At 46.0% G+C, this 18066-nt stretch overlaps 2 protein-coding genes across 4 annotated transcripts in view; one reads left to right on the top strand and one right to left on the bottom strand.

Moving 5' to 3' along the window:
* Positions 1-17537, bottom strand: part of PRORP (protein only RNase P catalytic subunit) — a 322568-nt gene extending 305031 nt beyond the window's left edge. Inside the window, exon 1 of one of the 2 annotated variants that reach the window (XM_085627437.1) lies at positions 15272-17537. In XM_085627437.1, coding sequence (XP_085483563.1) covers positions 15272-16272 — 1001 coding nt within the window. In that variant the 5' untranslated portion in view covers positions 16273-17537. The remainder of the gene's footprint in view (positions 1-15271) is intronic. The other variant, XM_085627438.1, reaches the window with a different exon arrangement.
* A 74-nt stretch (positions 17538-17611) lies between these two features.
* PPP2R3C (protein phosphatase 2 regulatory subunit B''gamma) overlaps positions 17612-18066 on the top strand; it is a 91775-nt gene continuing 91320 nt past the window's right edge. Inside the window, exon 1 of one of the 2 annotated variants that reach the window (XM_085627440.1) lies at positions 17612-17827. In XM_085627440.1, coding sequence (XP_085483566.1) covers positions 17638-17827 — 190 coding nt within the window. In that variant the 5' untranslated portion in view covers positions 17612-17637. The remainder of the gene's footprint in view (positions 17828-18066) is intronic. The other variant, XM_085627439.1, reaches the window with a different exon arrangement.

The following is an 18066-nucleotide window of genomic DNA, read 5'->3' as shown; positions in this document are numbered from 1 at the left end:
GATATGAGCGCCGGCGGGGGCTGACAGCGAGGATTCTGCTCCCGTTGTTTCTGGAGCCGCAGGTTGGGACAACTCTCCCCCCCTCTCCTTACCCGGATGCTGGTGGTCGCTGCTTCGGGTTTCTGGCGGTCCTGAGATGATCCAGGGCGGGGCTCCGATGCAGTGGCCCCCGCGTTGTGGCGAGTGCAGGGACGGGCTCAGCACTGGGCGGATGCAGGTCGACGCAGCTTGGGGTTTCTGGCGGTCCTGGGGTGCTCCCCGCGTAGGGGCAGGGGCGCATCTCTACTTTTGGCTGCGGGACTGGGCGGCGCGGTGGCTAGGCAGCGCTTCGGCAGGGGTTATGGCGGCCAATTGACGGAGTAGTGCACGGTGGGGTAGATTTGCGAGGCTGCCGCATGCTGTGATCCTGGACAGAGGTCCGCACACAGGCTGAGTTTGGCAGAGAGCCGCAACCTGAGAGCAGCCCGGGCCGCCTTGCACTTCTGGCTGAGGGGCAGGCCCAGTTGGAGGTGGGCAGGTTCTCTGGAAGTGTGGCAGAGAGGGGTTGGTGGTGGGGGGGGACGCAACGGGCGCAGCCTGGAAGGCACTTCGGCGTTGGGGGAAGTAGCACCACGTAAGGTAATGGGTGGCGACCCAGGCAGAGCGTCTTCTCTCGGGCGTCTTATTTATTGCATCCCTTTTAATGCAGGAGTAAAAAATTACAGACATCACACCGCGGGCAGTCATCTTCCTGCTTTCTCCTCAGTGATGATGTGTATCGGAGAGCGCGGCCGGCAGCGCATCACTGTACTAACGAGGAGGGAGAGAAAGTGAAAGTGCGCCATGCGCGCGCTGTGTTCACGTGGGGACAGAACAGCAGAGAGGAAAGCCTCGCTCGCGAAAGCGAAAGGGGGGGGGGGGAGCGCGAGAAGAGACGCTGAGGGTGCAGCATCAATAGATCTTGCTGGCGACAGCAGCGCTTCGCGCTGCGTTCGCCAGGCGAGACCTAATAATACTTACCGTGTAACAACCCAAGTAAAAGGGCCAGTCCTCATGGGAGGTTACAAACGAAGACAAGGCGGTACTAAGGAGAGACCAACAAGCCCAATAAGGAATCAGAAGCCAGCATTTACTAAGGACAATAACACAAGCCAATGACAAATAAGGGCGAATAGCAGGCAGGACTTAAGTACATACTCCAATACAGCATGGCCCGCAGCGCATGCACTGCCCAGGCTCAACCTAAAAAGGAGGGCTATTTGGATTATTGGCACTGTAGTGATTTTGTTCCCCTGGCTACACTATCAAAGTTCAAAAGCAGCATTGTTCCCTAGATGCGGAAGAAGAAAATAAATAAATAAAATCAGCAAAAACTCTTAAAATACATGATTTTTAGGTCGAGGACCATCCGGTCTGCCGAAGGCAGAACCGGAAGTCGGAGAATTAATGTTTTGGAGAAGAGGGGCTTGCACCCTCCCCTCTTCTCCCCTCTTCTCCATTGGCTGGCCTCTTGAATGCTGGCCAGCCATTGGAGAAGAGCTTCGTCACTCCGAACAGGCCCCGTCCTTTTCGGATTCGGGGGCGTGTTTTTTTCGTTACTTTTCGATGGGCGTGTTTAAACGCCCCCGAATCCGAAAACACGCCCCCGAATCCGAAAATGCCGCTGCCTTTCTCCGAGGCATTTCTGTTTCACCTCGGAGAAAGGCAGTTGTCTTTCTCTGATTCTGCCGTGTTTCTTGTTTTAAATTTATTTATTAAAGTGCTCTCATACAACCTTTTTTTTTAAAGTGCTTTCATGCTACTTTTTTAGGTCTCGCTGGCGTTGCAGCGCGAAGCGCTGCCGCCAACGAGAACTATTGTTACCGTGATGCCTCTCAAGGGAGACAGACCGGGGCACGCGCAGCGATCGGGGTCTGTGGACGCGCTTCTGTGAAGCGCAGACGCACACGCCCCCAAGTGCGTGCGCCACGCTCCGCCGACCGCCGGGCTTGTTTAGTTATGTAACCCTTGTTCTCAAGTAGCCTCATGGACATTAGTTTCCTCTGTTGCACCGTTTCACCAGTTTTTATACAGTGCCCTGAAATTATCCGGTTCGCATTCATAAAAGTCGTAAAATAAATAGATAAATAACATAAAAATACCAGAGCATCAGAATATGAGATCTCGTCTCGGAACACGTGTGCTGTACAATGTGTATCCACAGCTTTGACAATCAGATAAAAGGCTCCCTCCCCGCAGCGTAAGAATATGTCATGAGAAAGATGCACAGCGGCACAGAATCTGTCTTGGGAGCCCGGGAGAAACACAGGCCCACCTCATGTCACTGTGGGTAAAATGCTGGCTGACTGACGCAGATAGGAGTCTGTGGGGACCCAGGGACTCCCTGGCTGTGTCGAGCCCTGCGATCTGCCTCACCGCTCAGTGCAAGCTTCGGTGCATCTCAGCTCTGCAGGTATGTTTTTTTTCCCTTGTTTTTCAGCATTATGATCGGTGGCAGCAGGCCTGTGAGCCCAGGACTCGGCTTCTATGGCGTCTGGAACGCCAAGGAAGCGTGAACAGTTAGAGCTTCAGACAGCTGCACACGTCCCCCCTCCCCTCCCCTGCCGTCCCTGAAAGGGGAAGAGCAGATTGGTGCATGATTTCACCAGTGAGGAAAAACAATACATGCTTAAAAGAGGCACTTAGGAGTGGAATGAAAACCACAGTGCCTGCAAACTTTTGTTTTTTTGTTTTAAACTGCTGCCCCTCGCAGAATTGTGAATGCTTCGCACAATACGAAACTGTATTTTTGACCCGAATTAGAAGGGCCTACTCACAGTGGTAAATTTACACGTGAGCAAATCCAACCATGTTCAGTTTACTCTTACATTTTTGAGTAACCATACTACTTTTGGCTATTCGCCATTTACTAGTGTAAAATTACTAAATAGGGTAGATTTGAGTGTCCCAACACCCTGAAGTTAGAAGGTGGTGCCTCTGCCCATCTGTTGATGCCCCCACCTTCGGTGCCTGGGTCACTGATCGCACGCCCGCTGTTTGCATTGCCCTAGCTTCATGCACGTGGCATCTGTTCCCTGTTAAAGAGCATATGGAAAGGTTTAATCTCCGTTATTTACTGATTTATGGCTTCGCTGGCTTTCCCTCCCAGCCCTCCCCGCCCCTTCCAGCGGATCGCACAATAAAGAAAGCATGGCAAAAGAGTGGCTTTACTTCTCTAGCGCTTGGGGCTGAACAACTCGCCTCTGTGCGCTATGAGCAGACATACTTGGGTCGGTCCTTGTGTTTCTCGGGCTTGGTGTAGACAGTGACCCCTCCCGTCTTGAAGTGCGGCGACAACATACTGCGCACATACAATGCGTTCACTTCTCATCTGGGCATACTGTAGAAACCTCCCCATGAGTACAAAACTATAAACCGTGCAGGGGACCTCAGTAGCTCATGTGAACACCCCTTTGCTATACCCCCCCTCTTACACACACCTTATCTCTGATCGTGACAACCTCTCGTGTAGTGGCAATAAACTCTCACAGCACTCTGGGCTCCATGAGGCGAGAAGCCACCAGCGCATTTGACCCATTTGGTAGCTTTGCGGCGCTTTTGAAAACAATCATTTGCAATGCAATAGGTCTCGCATTTACGCGAGTTTAAGCAATTGGCATTGTAAATGACAATGCCTTTTTTATGTTTTAAAAACCAAAACATAAATAAAAGGAATTGTCATTTACAATGCCCATAGCTCAAAGTCGCGAAATGCGAGACCTATTGCATTGCAAATGCTTGTTTTTATGTCCGTTCCATCTCTGATTTGTTGATTTAAATAAAATGTAATTGTGTAGGCGTGCGCCTACGTCTTGAACGGATACATGGGCCTACAAAATGATGCTCCGGCTGCGTCACCGTGATTTTTGGAGCCATGAGACTGGGAGCTTGCAGGCAGCGTCTGGCGCGGAGGTAGGCTGGGTGCCTTTGGGTGGAAGGCTGGGGTAGTCATTATGCAGCACTTGTTGCATTACTGTGGCGGCCATGTGTCTAACGTTTATGTGCACGGCCGCCCGCCATACTTTGTTTAAGCAGTGAGATGTCCACCACGTTTTAACACGGTAGAAGCTGAGACGCTTTTCAGCATAAGTCCATGCACTCCCTGAACCACGTTGTGCTGGTTGTTTAATCCAGGGGCTTGCACTAATCCAGTCTCAGCAGCCCCACTGAGGGAATGGGCGGGTCGGGCAGATATCACTGCGAGGCCGCGGCTTTCAGGGCCCGAAGGCTTCAAATCGGTGAGGCCCATTAGGTGGTCGTTAACGCCACTTTAGCGCCGATTAACGCAAAACTGACGTTTTTGTGTCAGATGCAAAAAACGCCAAGCTTTGACCTGGGGCTGCTGTCTGATGACCTTTCACAGTGCTGGAAAAACACGCGTTTTCACCTCATTAATCCACACAAGCCGGCTGCAGCCACCGCTCCCCGGCCATTGAAACAGCTTATTTATGCGGCACAACCAGAAAAAAACGTCAGTATTTTCACTTCTGCTTTCACAGGTTCATAAGTGCCAGAGGAGTGTGGAGCGCACTTCGGGGAAGTGTCTTCATTTCCTTTTAACGCGAACAGGAGGGATGTCGGTGTTTTTTAAAACTAGGGGAAAATGACTAGTCCTCGAATTTGGGTAAAAAGTATGTTTGTGACGCCCACCCCCTGCAAGTTCGCAGTTGGAAATAAAAATTCTGAATTAAAGATCTCCGTATATACGTTTTCAACGCGATAGGAAGAGTATTTTGTTAACTTTGAAGCAAAAATATTAAAAACTAAAAATAGCAGTACCTCGCATGACATACAGAAACGTGAAACAAACTACCTGTTCGAAACTATAAACCCCACGCAGTAAAAGCGGAAGGTTTCGGATCCGCCACACGCTGGTGTTTTATAAGAGTGGTCGAGGCGACGATGATAGATTTAAGCGTAAAAGCAAATGTGAGATGGTTTGAAGTGCTCAGCGCCTCAGGGGTCTTGCGGCGTGGTAGATGTAACGAGGGAGCAAAACTCGCAATTTACATAAGCATATTTACAAAGTGACATGCATACAAATATAACAATACACCTACAAGTATAAATGAAAACCTACAATGTCAAATATTCCGTAAAAGCTAAATAAAGTAACATTTCTTAACCGATCTTCGAAAAGACAACATGACACATTAAGTGTGAAACAACTTCCGACATGATGGCCCCTTATCACATACTGCGCCTGATTTTATGTCTGGCTTAAAACCAGCTGTTAACAATGTATTTTGTGTACCAGCGCTCGCGGGGGGCCTGGGTCAGCCCGCTGCTTATCTTTTGTGTGCGGTTGCAGCCAGCAACGACCCGTTATAGGTCAGGGTGGTCTCCCAGCTCCATGCAAATGTAGGCCGGCTAGGTTACTTTTTTTCGCTATGCATTCTGGTACCTGTAGTACTATTATTCATGACTGCCGATTCCAGAGTGCAGAGAAAAAACACTGAACGAGGTGATCTAATCTGGCATGGAATCGGAAAGCATTAGAGCGGTGGGACCACCGCAAGGATACTTGCAGTTCAGTCGCAATCCTCAAAGAGCGCACTGAATACAAAAGTTTCCCTTCCATTGTAGGCGTCACAGATCCACAATAGCGCTGGTAGTGGCGCACATGTAATGTGGTTCTCACGGCGGTAATCGAATGCGAAGTAGCCTCATGTCACGTCACTCCTTGCACCGCCACCCAGCCCTGCATGTTCAGCCGTCAACACATTGCATTCTGGGAATAGTAGTTTAGAAACAAATTTGCGCGAGGCTGTTTGGCCTAGAAGGCAAAGTGCTTTTGGTAAATAAAGAAAAAAAACAGTCTGTCTGAAAGTGTCATCCCTGGAGTAGGGTCACATGACAGCTTATTGCGGGTGGTTGCCAATTAACACTGACGCGTGATGACTGTCGAAGCAGATCGAACACGCTGTCCTTCTTGTGAATGAGGTAAAACCGTAAATTCTTGGAATCCATTGATTAATATGTGCGTGTCTACCTAAGGCCCATGGGTAGCGGCAGAGGGACTGGGGCGGGGGGGGGGGTGAGGGAAATGCATCAGTTGCTGGATATGTTTGGTGTCATGGGTGGGGGCACACTGAAGCGTAGCAAAGGCCCCTGCAGCGCTAGGGGGTCCCCCCCGCAACCCCTTTAGGAAGAGCTTAGAGCGTGGGCGTTCAGTGTGACTTCTGTTTGTTTGAAATGCGAAAGAGTGGTCCGTCTTTGGAGGAAAGCAATCGGGGTGGAGGGTTGCGTATGCGGTACATGGTCGGGAAGTCAACAGTGTTTTAGTGGAAAACGGAGCCTTTATTTCTTCTCCCTTCAGGGAAGTGGGAGGATGGGCCGTACTGCCCCGGCCTCAGCAGTTTAGTGTGGGCTGTTTTCCACATCCTTAAAGTTGCTCACAGATGTAGCGCAGAAAGGCGGACCAGTTTTCCACATTACTATACCAGTGAGGAAGCGCCAAACTCGACTCATCAGATTATATAGTCTTTAGGTCTGGTTAATTGGTACACTTAGCCTTCAGATAATCTTGGTTAGGCACCATTCTCCGTTGTAGTTAACCTGACAACCGATCTGCATAACTTTGTTTTATTTGTATCATCTATAAAACTAGAACAAATATATTGTGTAAGTAAGTTAACCATTTTCTGTCTCAGTCTTCTAAAGTGAGTTATTTTTGATTACTAGTAGAACATGCAATAGAATGGTGAGACTGCAGTGGCCAATATTGTGGCTCAGAAATAGGCCAATAACTGGAATTAATGCCATGCTTTCTAAATGTGTGAATCGTGATGGATATCTCCTGGCGATCCATAGTCTGATCATCGCTGTTTTTCTGTTGCTGTTTATCCGTTATGATGGCATTCATTTTTACTGCTACACAGTTAATGTTCTTTAACTGTGGGGTGGTGGCGACAGAGCTGTTTCAGTAATGTACGAATTATGTTGCTGACCTTGGAGCCAGTCTTTAACCGTATCTGTTGCCCCCTAACCTTCATATACGTTGAGCGATGGCCAACTAACGTTTTTCACTTTTTAGGTCTCGGCTCGAAGGCTGCGCTTGCAATGCATTAAAGCAGCAAGTCACGATAGAGTTCCGATAAAAAAAAGTTCACACAAGGTTGCCTTTCATTTATTCCAGGACAGTGAAAGGTTTTAACGCAGCCATGTGTTGGCCTGAGGTACTACTAATTCTATAGAGATCGGATACTTCCATTGGACCATCAGAAATCACATTCGATCAATTTCACGTCCAATTGTAGAATTATTGCAAAGGCACCTTGCACTGAATAAACAGATACTGTCAACACTAACGGCATAAAGAACGATCAACAATGCGGCTGTTAGATTGGCTGTTAAAACTGTCAATGTGGCGTAAAAACAATACATTTTGTGATTTAAAATCGGCTATACTTTATACCATCAACTAATGTAATGTAAGTGTTCTAAAAACCCAGACTGAACGCCACCTTTGTGTACTACCTACCCCTTAAAATCTAAGTTATCACAATGCAAGTCAGTGACCATATACAACCCGTATTACAAAACAAGCATTTACAATGCAACGGTCTCGCCATTGTTAAAGTTAGAGCTATTGGCATTGCTCATGACAATGCCGTTTCTTTAAATGTTTTAAAAAAACAAACAAACACAAATAATGTCATGAGCAATACCAATAGCTCTAACTTTACCAATGCCGAGACCATTGCATTGTAAATGCATGTTCTTTCAGACTAAGGTTGAAAATAATGCATGAAAATGAAAAAAATGTTCACAACAGCAGATCAGGCATCGGACTAGCTCAGAAAATAGACATGAGAAGAAGGTGACAACAACATCTGAACTGGTGACCATCGGTTGCCGAGAAAGAAACAAGAGCAAACGAATCTCGCAAGCAACCGGGAGATCTACTAAAAACTGATGTGGTGATGTATATCAAGTGGCTGTGGGAGATGGGGCCATGGGCAATTAAAAACGTAAACGTATAAGAAGAAAGAACAGGGGATGGTACGGGAATGGTACCTGTGACTGGGTGCTGGATTAGCAATAGCATAAGACTACACTGGACTGTTTTAGTCGAGCAATGCTTAATGTATTTACTTGCTAGAGTAGTTCAAAGCAGCAACGATGCCATCAGACGATATGAACCCACTGATTGAGAACATGATGCTTAGGTTAGTATAGTTTTGATAGAGGAAATCAGGGTATGGTTCTATTCATGGTTACAGTTGACTGCGTTAAGTGTCAAGAGATCCAGGTGGTCAATAGGAGGAAGAAAAGGAAAACAGGGCATATAGCGAAGATAGCTCTAGCTGAATGGTATAGATGGAAGATACAACTGTGTTGTTACTGATAAGGAACGTTTAAAAGGTTTAAATAATTATGCAAAAAAAAATAAAGAGCGAGAATGGGGCGTAACAACCCAGACAAGGGATTCAGTTTGCAGGAAAGTCACTTACTCCAAGAGGAGTCATACAATATGCAGAGAAACCGCAATAAATAAATGCTTGCTGTTCATTCAACATCTTTCCAATGTTACTGCAGAGTCGAGTAAACAGCAGCCCCGTGCTGATGTTGCCTAGAGGCTCACATGTAAAGGTCAGGAGGGCCGTACTTTGAGTATCACTGTACTAGAGGAACCCATATCAACAGAAAACAAGCCTTGGAAATGCAATAGTTCTCACATTTGTTGGAGTTGGAGCTATTGGCATTGTAAATGGCAATGTTTTTTATTTATCCCTGGGGTTTTATACAGCGCGAACTAAACACTAAGGCCTCAGAGCGCATTACATGAGCACAAGTTGCGTTACACAAGGACAACATCAGATTTCCATCAAACAATTAACTCGCGTGCTTAGGATTCGTTCTCTCTCTCTCCGTCCTGACCGCCAACATGACCTTTCCACCTAACACCAACGACATTATGCTGGAAGGGAACTATGTAAAATAAACCTTTTCTGAACCCCACAGGTGAAACCCTCACATTCTCAAAGAGCTCCTCTGCTGACCTGACAGTGCACACATTTGGCTTTTCCCCAATTATTGCATTCCCAAGTTAGCTATCGGTATTTGTACTAAGCATTGAGACATTTTTGTTATTGCCTCCGGCCCTACACACTTCCCTTTTAGACTAAAGGGCTAATTGTGATATATTGTCATCAACCTGAAATGCGGTTTTGAAATTGACATTTATCTCGTATTGTTAGATTTTATAATGTGTATTCAACTTTTAATCCTTAATTTTATTAGGTACCAATATGATGTTTGTATGTTACGGTTTTAATTAACTGTATAATAAAAGAGGACTCTGCAGACCACAGCTTATAATTAACACAAGAAAGGAATGCAGCCTCAAAAGAAGAGCAAGCAGCAGCAAGGAGGAACAAAAGACGGGTAAATAGAAAAGGGAATGATGAAGGGAATATTGAACGGAGGGAAGGATGGATGAATGAATGAGTAGGCGGGTCATTGAATCAGTGGTCGAAAGAGTGTGTAGATGGATTGGTGGGTGAAAGGATGATTGGATGGATGGGGTTGGGTGGGTGGATGCATGGATGATGGCAGAGTGGATGGATGATGGCAGAGTGGATGAATGATTGAATGGATGGATGGATAGGTGGATGGACATGTGAAAGGATGCCAGAGTAAAGGAATGGATGAATGAGTGGGTGAAAGGCTGAGTGAATAGGTAGCAGATGGAATGGATTGGCGCGGATGGCTGAGTGGATGGATGAGTGGATGGATGAGTGGATGGATGAATGGATAGATGGATGGTAGAGTGGATGGATGACAGAGTGGAAGGATGGAGGGAAGTGTGGATAGATGGAAGGATGAATTGCATAATGGATGTATGGATGGCAGAGTGGATGATTTTCTGGCTACTCCCTTGTGTGTTTGGGGGGGGTACGTATGCAGGTGTGTGCATATCTGTCTCTGTTGCTGATGAGTGCATTGGGTGCCAGCATAATCTCTCTAAAGTAAGATTAGTAAGTAACAGTCACTGGTAAGCATTAGAAAAACAATATACCTGTGTTCATTTCGACCTTATGGTACAGTTCTCATGATACAGCACACTGATGATGGCTACATAAGCGATGCTTATTAAACACTGACAAAGCGAGTAGAAAATGTTTGAACATTGTAAATTGTACACATTACGAACATTCTTCAATATACACAAGGCAAATATTTTAAATCCGTTTAGAGACAGAATTTGCTGACGGCGGCAGGATTTGGATTACTGCTACTTATTTTATTATTCATTTATGATAATGCAATTTCTCCTTTTTGCTGCCTTTGCTCAAAATGTGGGCACCCTATTATGGGCACATAAAGCTTTAATGCGCAACTAGCCAGGCAGTATAGGATCAGTGCTGCTGACAGATTGATATACCTTGAACATAAGACTGCTTACAAGAGGTATCCGGAGTTTTTGAACTCTCCGTGGGCTTTTCAAGCTTCCATGATTTATAAACAATACCACGAATACGAGCCTGCTTACACGGTGCCCCTGCTCCGATGTTTGGCCTCTCAGTGGGGTTTCGAGCTGCACTATGAGTAGGTCGGCAAAGGGACCTGCTCTGGAGGCTCAGAGCACTCAGAGGAGCAGGGATTTTCACCGTATCGTTTACACGCTATTAATCAGGATATCCTCGTGACAGGAAGCAAGGGATCCGCTTACCCCCATTGTACACCGTCATGTTTCTTCCAGTGCGATTAAAAAACGAAAACATGGAAACAGATAAAGCATTGGCTGTGACAGGATTATCGTTCCTCAACTAATATATTCCATCTCACTCAAGCTCCTCCTACCACCCATGTTGTGAAATTGTAAAAAATAAAATATATATATATATACACACACACAGCAATAAAACCGGCTGGGCATAGGGGAATAATGTCCTGTTATTTATATATATAAAAAAAGCTTAGGGTTTGTGTGTATTTTTGTACGCTGTTCATGTTGACATGGGGACGCAAGCACGTGGAAATAGCTTGATTTGGCCAAGATCACACGGCATGTGGCAGCAGGGATCACAATCCATAGCTCCTGAATGCAAAGGCAGACAAGTGGCTCCTGTTGCAAAATGGGTATGAAGACTAAATAAATAATAAAGGCAGAGGAAGCATTCGGGAAGAAGGAAAGAACTTGTATGTTAGAGAACACGTCGGGTGAAAACAAAACGCAAGCGGGGCTGCTAAATTATTATCTACTGGCAGTCGCCAGTAGATAGTTATAGTTAGGACCCTGTTTCCATAGGAAATCCGCAACATTCTATTTGGAATAACTTTGGCGCCGGTCGACGAATCCTCGCGAAATTTTCAAAATAGGTGGGGCGCTACGCTCCGCTCCTACCCTGAAAGTCTCGGGGGGATTCGTCAAGCGGGGGCTGAGAAAAAAGGGGGGTCCCAAAACACGTTTTTCCCATGCATTTTTCTATAGGACCTTTAGACACAGCTACAGCCCGAACGGCTGAACAGAGTTACTTGAAATTTGGCAGAGAGGTAGTCCTCAGGTCAAGGAAGTGCCTTTTGTAGGTTTGGTGTAAATCTGTTCAGTAGATCCTGAGAAAATAGTATTTAAATCAATATATATATCTGTGGCAGCTTACGGTGCGCTTACCGTGCGCTTACGGTAAGCTTGCCGTGCGCGTACGGTGCCGTGCGCGATTCTGATTGGCTGTTAGATCTAAGTAAACATTCGAATCGGTCGAAACCAGGAAGCGGCGGCCGCCATTTTCTCTCTCGCACTCTGAGTGGGGCCGCAAAAACAAAGGCAAAAAACATCTAAAGGGGCTGTGTATTCAGTTCCTAACCACCTAGCATTGATGAAGGTGTCCCCAAAGAACCCCCAAGGCCAAAAATTCATTTTTATTTTTTTTCGAAAAATCGCCGATTATGCTTACCGCCCCACCCCTTGTGCAAATGGCGCCCGAAGGGCACCATTTGTGCACGGCATATGTAATAACAGTAAATATAAAAGATTACTTTTCACAACGAAGCGCATAATATGTCCTCCATGTGCGCATGGCCCATCCAGCGTAACGTGGGCACGCGGTGCGCGCAGGGCAAGCGCACGGAACGAACTGCGTTAACTGGGCGCGCACGCCACGAATGGCGTAAAGTAACTTAGCATTTAAAAAAACGTACAAATTCACTGAAAAAACCATAGGTTTCACACACGTTATAGTTAGGAATTAGCATTTAAAAAACCTTGCAAATTCACTGAAAAAACCATAGGTTTCACACATGTTATAGTTAGCTGGACATTTTACTGATAAAAAACCAATGAAATTCCCCAGTTATAGTTAGTGCAGGCAACTATAACTCACGCGACCGCAATCCTCTGCTGATGACATATGTGTCTTTATGAAAAAAAAATATTTGTAATATATGTATAGCTAAAATTTAATGGAAGAAGACATGGGCAAATAAGTGTCTAAATACAGTATTAGCATCAGCAGAGGATTGCGGTCGCGTGAGTTATAGTTGCCTGCACCAACTATAACGGGGGAATTTCATTGGTTTTTTATCAGTAAAATGTCCAGCTAACTATAACATGTGTGAAACCTATGGTTTTTTCAGTGAAATATATATATATATATATATATATATATATATATATACACACAAGCGCTCGCTCGCGCTGCAAGTTAAACAAGACAAGCCCGGCTTAGAAAAGGGTGCGAGCGCAATACTGGCTTACTGAGAACAGCGCGAAAGTGATCGCGATCATGCGCGGCGAGCGATGCGCGAGCGATGAGCTTAATGAGCATGACGAGGAAAGCCATATGGCGCCTCTGCTCGTAAGCGCGCACCCGTGCACATGCACGCAAGCTGTAGGCAGGCCATGGTAGCATTTTTTGAAGCCCTTACTAAAAGTCTTGCCAGACCAGCGCATGCGATGAGTCAGACGAGACCTAAAAAGTAGGTTAATGATCGCCATGAATTTGTTTATTGAAACATATGAATATAGCACTCTTATTTTTTAAATCCCTGCATAGGCTTGTATCCTGACACATTGAGTGTGAGAGGTAATGAGATGTAAGAGAGGTAATGAGATGTAAGAGAGGGTAATGAGATGTGAGTGAGAGTGCAATACAGTGACGTTCTATGCTTCAAACAGTCTAAAACACACTGCCAATAGGAAGACACTACATGCCCTGCATGGCTTCTAAATATGTGCTTTATAACAATCACTGCAAAAAAAACAATCTGTTTTGTAAATACTGGAAAAACACAGTTTTCTTTGGGTGTTGGGCAGCTGAATAAATACTGATAAGCATTGATTTTAAAAGGTGTGGAAAACACTGAGAAAATGCCACTGAAATCCACAAACCAAACACCGGAAGCAGGACAGCTTAAGTTAAGGTAATTAAAAGGAGGCGTGTTTAATGTACAGGCAGAGAATTCACACACATTCTAATTATCAAAGACAGGACCAGTAAAACATAGCTCAGATCAAGAGCAGTACTGGCCAAGCTAATTAGGATCACCAGAAGAGGTGACCAAAACCAGGGGAACAAGATGAACAAAATTAGCACAGGATAAACTGGCCAAAAGAAGCGGGGAGCAAGGGCAGAGAACATGCCGACCAAAGGAAGAATTAAACAAACTGACCATTAAAAGGAATACAAGATAAGCAGAACACAAGGAATATATGGTAAACTTGACAAGAGGAACAAGAGGAAAGCTTGCCAAGTGGAGTATCGGTCATCCTGATCATCAGGAAAGCCTGATGATGAGTAGAATACAGGACAAGCTTGTCAAGTGAGAGACTAGATAATATGACAGAAAGGAGCAGGGGAGAAACTGACCAAGGAGAGTAGCAGACAAACTGACCATGGGGAGCATACTACCAATGTTCTCACTTCAGAAAATCTCAAACTACTGGAAACTCACCACCAGTCAAGATGGCCAGTTCTGAAACTAGAGTCAAGTGAGATTAAGAATAATTTACGACTACCTCAAAGAATGTTTGAAATCTGGTTATAGCCAAGTGTATGACACTTGGGAGAGAATACATCTAAGAGGGGAGGGAAAAGAGTATGTATCAGCCTGCATGACCTCGCTTATTCTCACACATTTCTCAGATCAGACTTAACCACAGATGCAAGCTCACCATGGCACGTCTCAAACATGTCCCTGAATCTCATTTACTTCATCCAATGTTCCCCTCACAGGCCACACTACAAACCTACAATCTATCAACCATGCTCCTTAAAAGAGCTTGCCTGTTAACCTATGACTGTCAAAGTGCTTCACAGCTTTATCAGAGGTATGAATCACTTTATAACTGCTGCAATACAATACAACTCCTTTCACTATCCATTTTGAACAGATGGCATCATAAATTGTGTGCTGATGTTCATGAGTCGTGAAGAAGATCCAACTGGAACAATTATTGGCCATATATCTGTTTGCACCCTCTTCGCAACAGACTAGAGATGAAAGAAGCACTTTCAGGAGTTACTGCCCTTTGCACCATTATTATTAGATTTTAGCTAGGGTTTGTATAAGTTGCGCCCCCTACACCCCTATGATTAAGATACTCATACTAAGTGAGAGTGTAAGGCAACAACTCTTTTTACGAGACTCTACACTTGACATAATATCTTGACAGTGCAACTTAATTGGGAGTCTTTTTTTAATTATTCGTTAGCAATCGATATTTCTATTTTACTAACAGACTATGTTATCATTACAACATTTACCAACTAGAAGGGATTTAAGGACGCTAAAACCTATCTCGCCCTAATTCATAAGTGACATGCCTCTCTGTAAACTGGTGAGATACAACAAAAAAGTGTAATCCTAACTGACTCCCCTTAAATATTAATACAGATCAACAAAATTCAGCAGAATTTAATAAACATTGTAAGCTCAGTGGATGGAAGGTGGAAGACTATGAAGTTGCATTTACTTGACAGCTCTGGTAAAGCTCATGTTAGGTTAAACTGTCGCCAGACATTATATCCACCCTTTAAATTTTAAAAGAAAACAAATATTTAAATACACAATTTTCAAAGCCAGAGTGCTTTCGGATCATTCAAGTGTTGGACTCAGAAAAGGAATCCACCAAACGACAAGGATACAAGTACTGTCGGTGGAGGTCTGCTACTCCAAGACATGTATTTTTATTACCCTAATGTTACAAGGAAAGGCTTCTTTTCGTAAAAATGCACACTTTAGATCCTTATTCCACTAAGGCCTTCATACGAGTAACAAATACCTTCACACAAAATGGAATAATTACCTCTCAAACCAGGACTTTATGCTCTGCACAAACGATTCCCCAGGATAGACCTGATGGTCCTGAAAGAACTCCAGCACTTTGAAGAGTTCGCTATTGAAGTGTCTATTGCCCAGAGTCCGACCAGCATCAAAAAGGCCCTGCAGAGTGTCATGATGGGGTTCTAGGCCAGCCTTCAGCATTTCAGAGTATAATGCCCATGCAAGGTCACTTTCTTGGTGTTGGAGGGCCCCCTGAATACAGTCTCCATAGTTTCTCCTGGACGGTGTCATGGTTTTCTTTAGACCCTCCAGAAGCAAGAGGCTTTCTCGCCAGCGGTCTGTTTGGCTAAATCCTTTGATAAAAAGAGTGTATGCGCCTGTCTCCAATGCTTTGAAGCGGGCTTTCATAAGATCATATACTTCATAGATTTCCTTGGTCTGCTTCTGATGGACACAAAGGGTCAGATACTTGAGGAGCAATTTGTACCCAACGCTTCCACTTTCCTTGGCGGTGAAACACAGAAGGGATTTGGCCACATTGATGTCGCTATTGGATGCAATCATTTGGTCCATCATCCGGTCTTCGAAGATGCTTGGCTTGTAGAACTCACTACGGAGTTTCTTCCATTCATCTACCTGTAAAGGCTGTGTGGGCACTATAAACCCCTCCAGCCTGGAGAGGCGTGGATCACGGGCACTGCCCTTCTCCTCTCTACTGTGCTGCTGCTCAGCCCTTCTCTTGGCAGCCCCAGCTGAGAAGACAGAGAAGGCTGGAGTGGAATTACCAGATCTTGATAACTTTTTTGCTGTTCCATCCACCAGACTACTTTTTCTCTCATCGTTCCCGGATGGAAACTTGGAAGATGTAAAGGAGGCACACTGAAGCTTAGAAAATGGTGACACATTGCACTGTCCAAGACAGGCCAACGTCCTTCTCTGACCTCCAGAGTGGAGTAAGAAGCCTCTAGTAAAGGTGTGGAGCAGCGAAGGGGTCTCAAACCAAAGCTGTAGGGCACAAGTCATGGCAGCTCAATGCACGGATCACAGCTGCACACCTTTAAAATGCAGTTGAGCAAAGGGCATTGATAGGGCATAAGCCATGAGTCACATCATAGTTGTCATAGTTGACAACAAATGTATTTGTCTTGGGTTCTGGTCAGTTTACAAGGTGGATACTCAAAAAGAGGCCACATAAAAGGATTTGGCCAGGTAAGATGTCACAGATTGATGAAGGTCGAGCATGGGTCATGAGCAATGTGGTCAGATACATGCAGGGCTTCATGAATCAGAGACCAGACTGAGAGTGCACGGCTGTCAGATGCAGACAAGCTGTGTGGGTTCTAGGGAAGGCAGGGATACAGTAGAAGGGAAGGCAGGGATACAGTAGAAGGGAAGGCAGAGAATCAGTAGAAGGGAAGGCAGAGAATCAGTAGAAGGGAAGGCAGAGAATCAGTAGAAGGGAAGGCAGAGAATCAGTAGAAGGGAAGGCAGGGATACAGTAGAAGGGAAAGCAGGGATACAGTAGAAGGGAAAGCAGGGATACAGTAGAAGGGAAGGCAGGGATACAGTAGAAGGGAAAGCAGGGATACAGTAGAAGGGAAGGCAGAGAATCAGTAGAAGGGAAGGCAGAGAATCAGTAGAAGGGAAGGCAGGGATACAGTAGAAGGGAAGGCAGGGAATCAGTAGAAGGGAAGGCAGGGATACAGTAGAAGGGAAAGCAGGGATACAGTAGAAGGCGTGGACCACTAACAGGTCACAAGCAGTACAATAAATCACAGAAAGGGTCGAGGGAATAGGCTACACGCCACGAGGAATGCAAAAGTCACAGGACATAGATGGGTGATAGGCAACGCCAGGGCACAGGTATCATAGGTCAAAGGTCATGAAGGGGGGGGGGGGGGGGAGAGAAATTCTTGCTCTGCACAGATTATGGTTGTGCGGAAACCAGACCAGCTGCGAGGCTGAGCACGTGCGACTGCCCAGTGCCTTAGTCCAGGTCCCTCTGAGACAAGCTGGTCACTATATCCGCTGGTAAAGTGGTAACTACAGACTTACATCAACCGGATGGAAGGCTCGTGTACCCTACGGTGACTTCCGCTCCACTCCTGCCGGAAGGAGCAGCACATGAACTTCACGGCCACCCCTATCTTGAAGTTTACCTAGTCTTAGAAAGAGGCAGCTTAGGGTGGAGAGTATAAAGGGAAGTAAACCACAGGAATGTGAGCAGACGTAGGAGCTCTGCGTCGCCGGGTTACTGAAACTCTGCCTCCTTTGGATCAGTCAGATCCCGCTCCAAGATGGCGGCCACAAACGCTGCAACTCCCCCCTGTCCTTCTTTTATCTTTGTGCCGGATCTCCTTTCAGCCGTAGAGGAGACGCCATCTTGGAATGGGCAAGTTCAGGCGTGAGTGGCGCCCCCCCCCCCCCTGCCCGTCCATGGCCGTTATGGAACCGGAAGTGTCTGGGTGCCTAGCAACGGAGCCTGGGCCCTTGGTGCCAGGGGCCCTGCCTGGACCTGGGAGCGGCATGGACTGGAAGCAGAGCCTGCGGAGGCGGCTGGAGGGTGCGGGGCGGTCTGGTGAGTGAGGGGCTGGGGGACCTGGAGGGAGCACTGAGTTTGGAAGTGTCACTCTGTAAACATCCAGTTCAGCCTGTAGCAGTTTTCTATTAAAGATGCATTGGTGGCAGCACACTACCAAGAGGACTGCTTCGGGCAAGTCATCTGGAGACTCTCTCTCCCGCTTAGAACATGCTGCGTAGCAGCAGGCGACTGACAGCATCCAAACATATACATGCAATGAATGTGTTGTATGTATA

This window comes from Triturus cristatus, chromosome 9 (genome assembly GCF_964204655.1).
Source record: "Triturus cristatus chromosome 9, aTriCri1.1, whole genome shotgun sequence".
Classification (NCBI taxonomy): Eukaryota; Metazoa; Chordata; class Amphibia; order Caudata; family Salamandridae; genus Triturus; species Triturus cristatus.
This window is presented reverse-complemented; position numbering and strand designations above follow the sequence as displayed.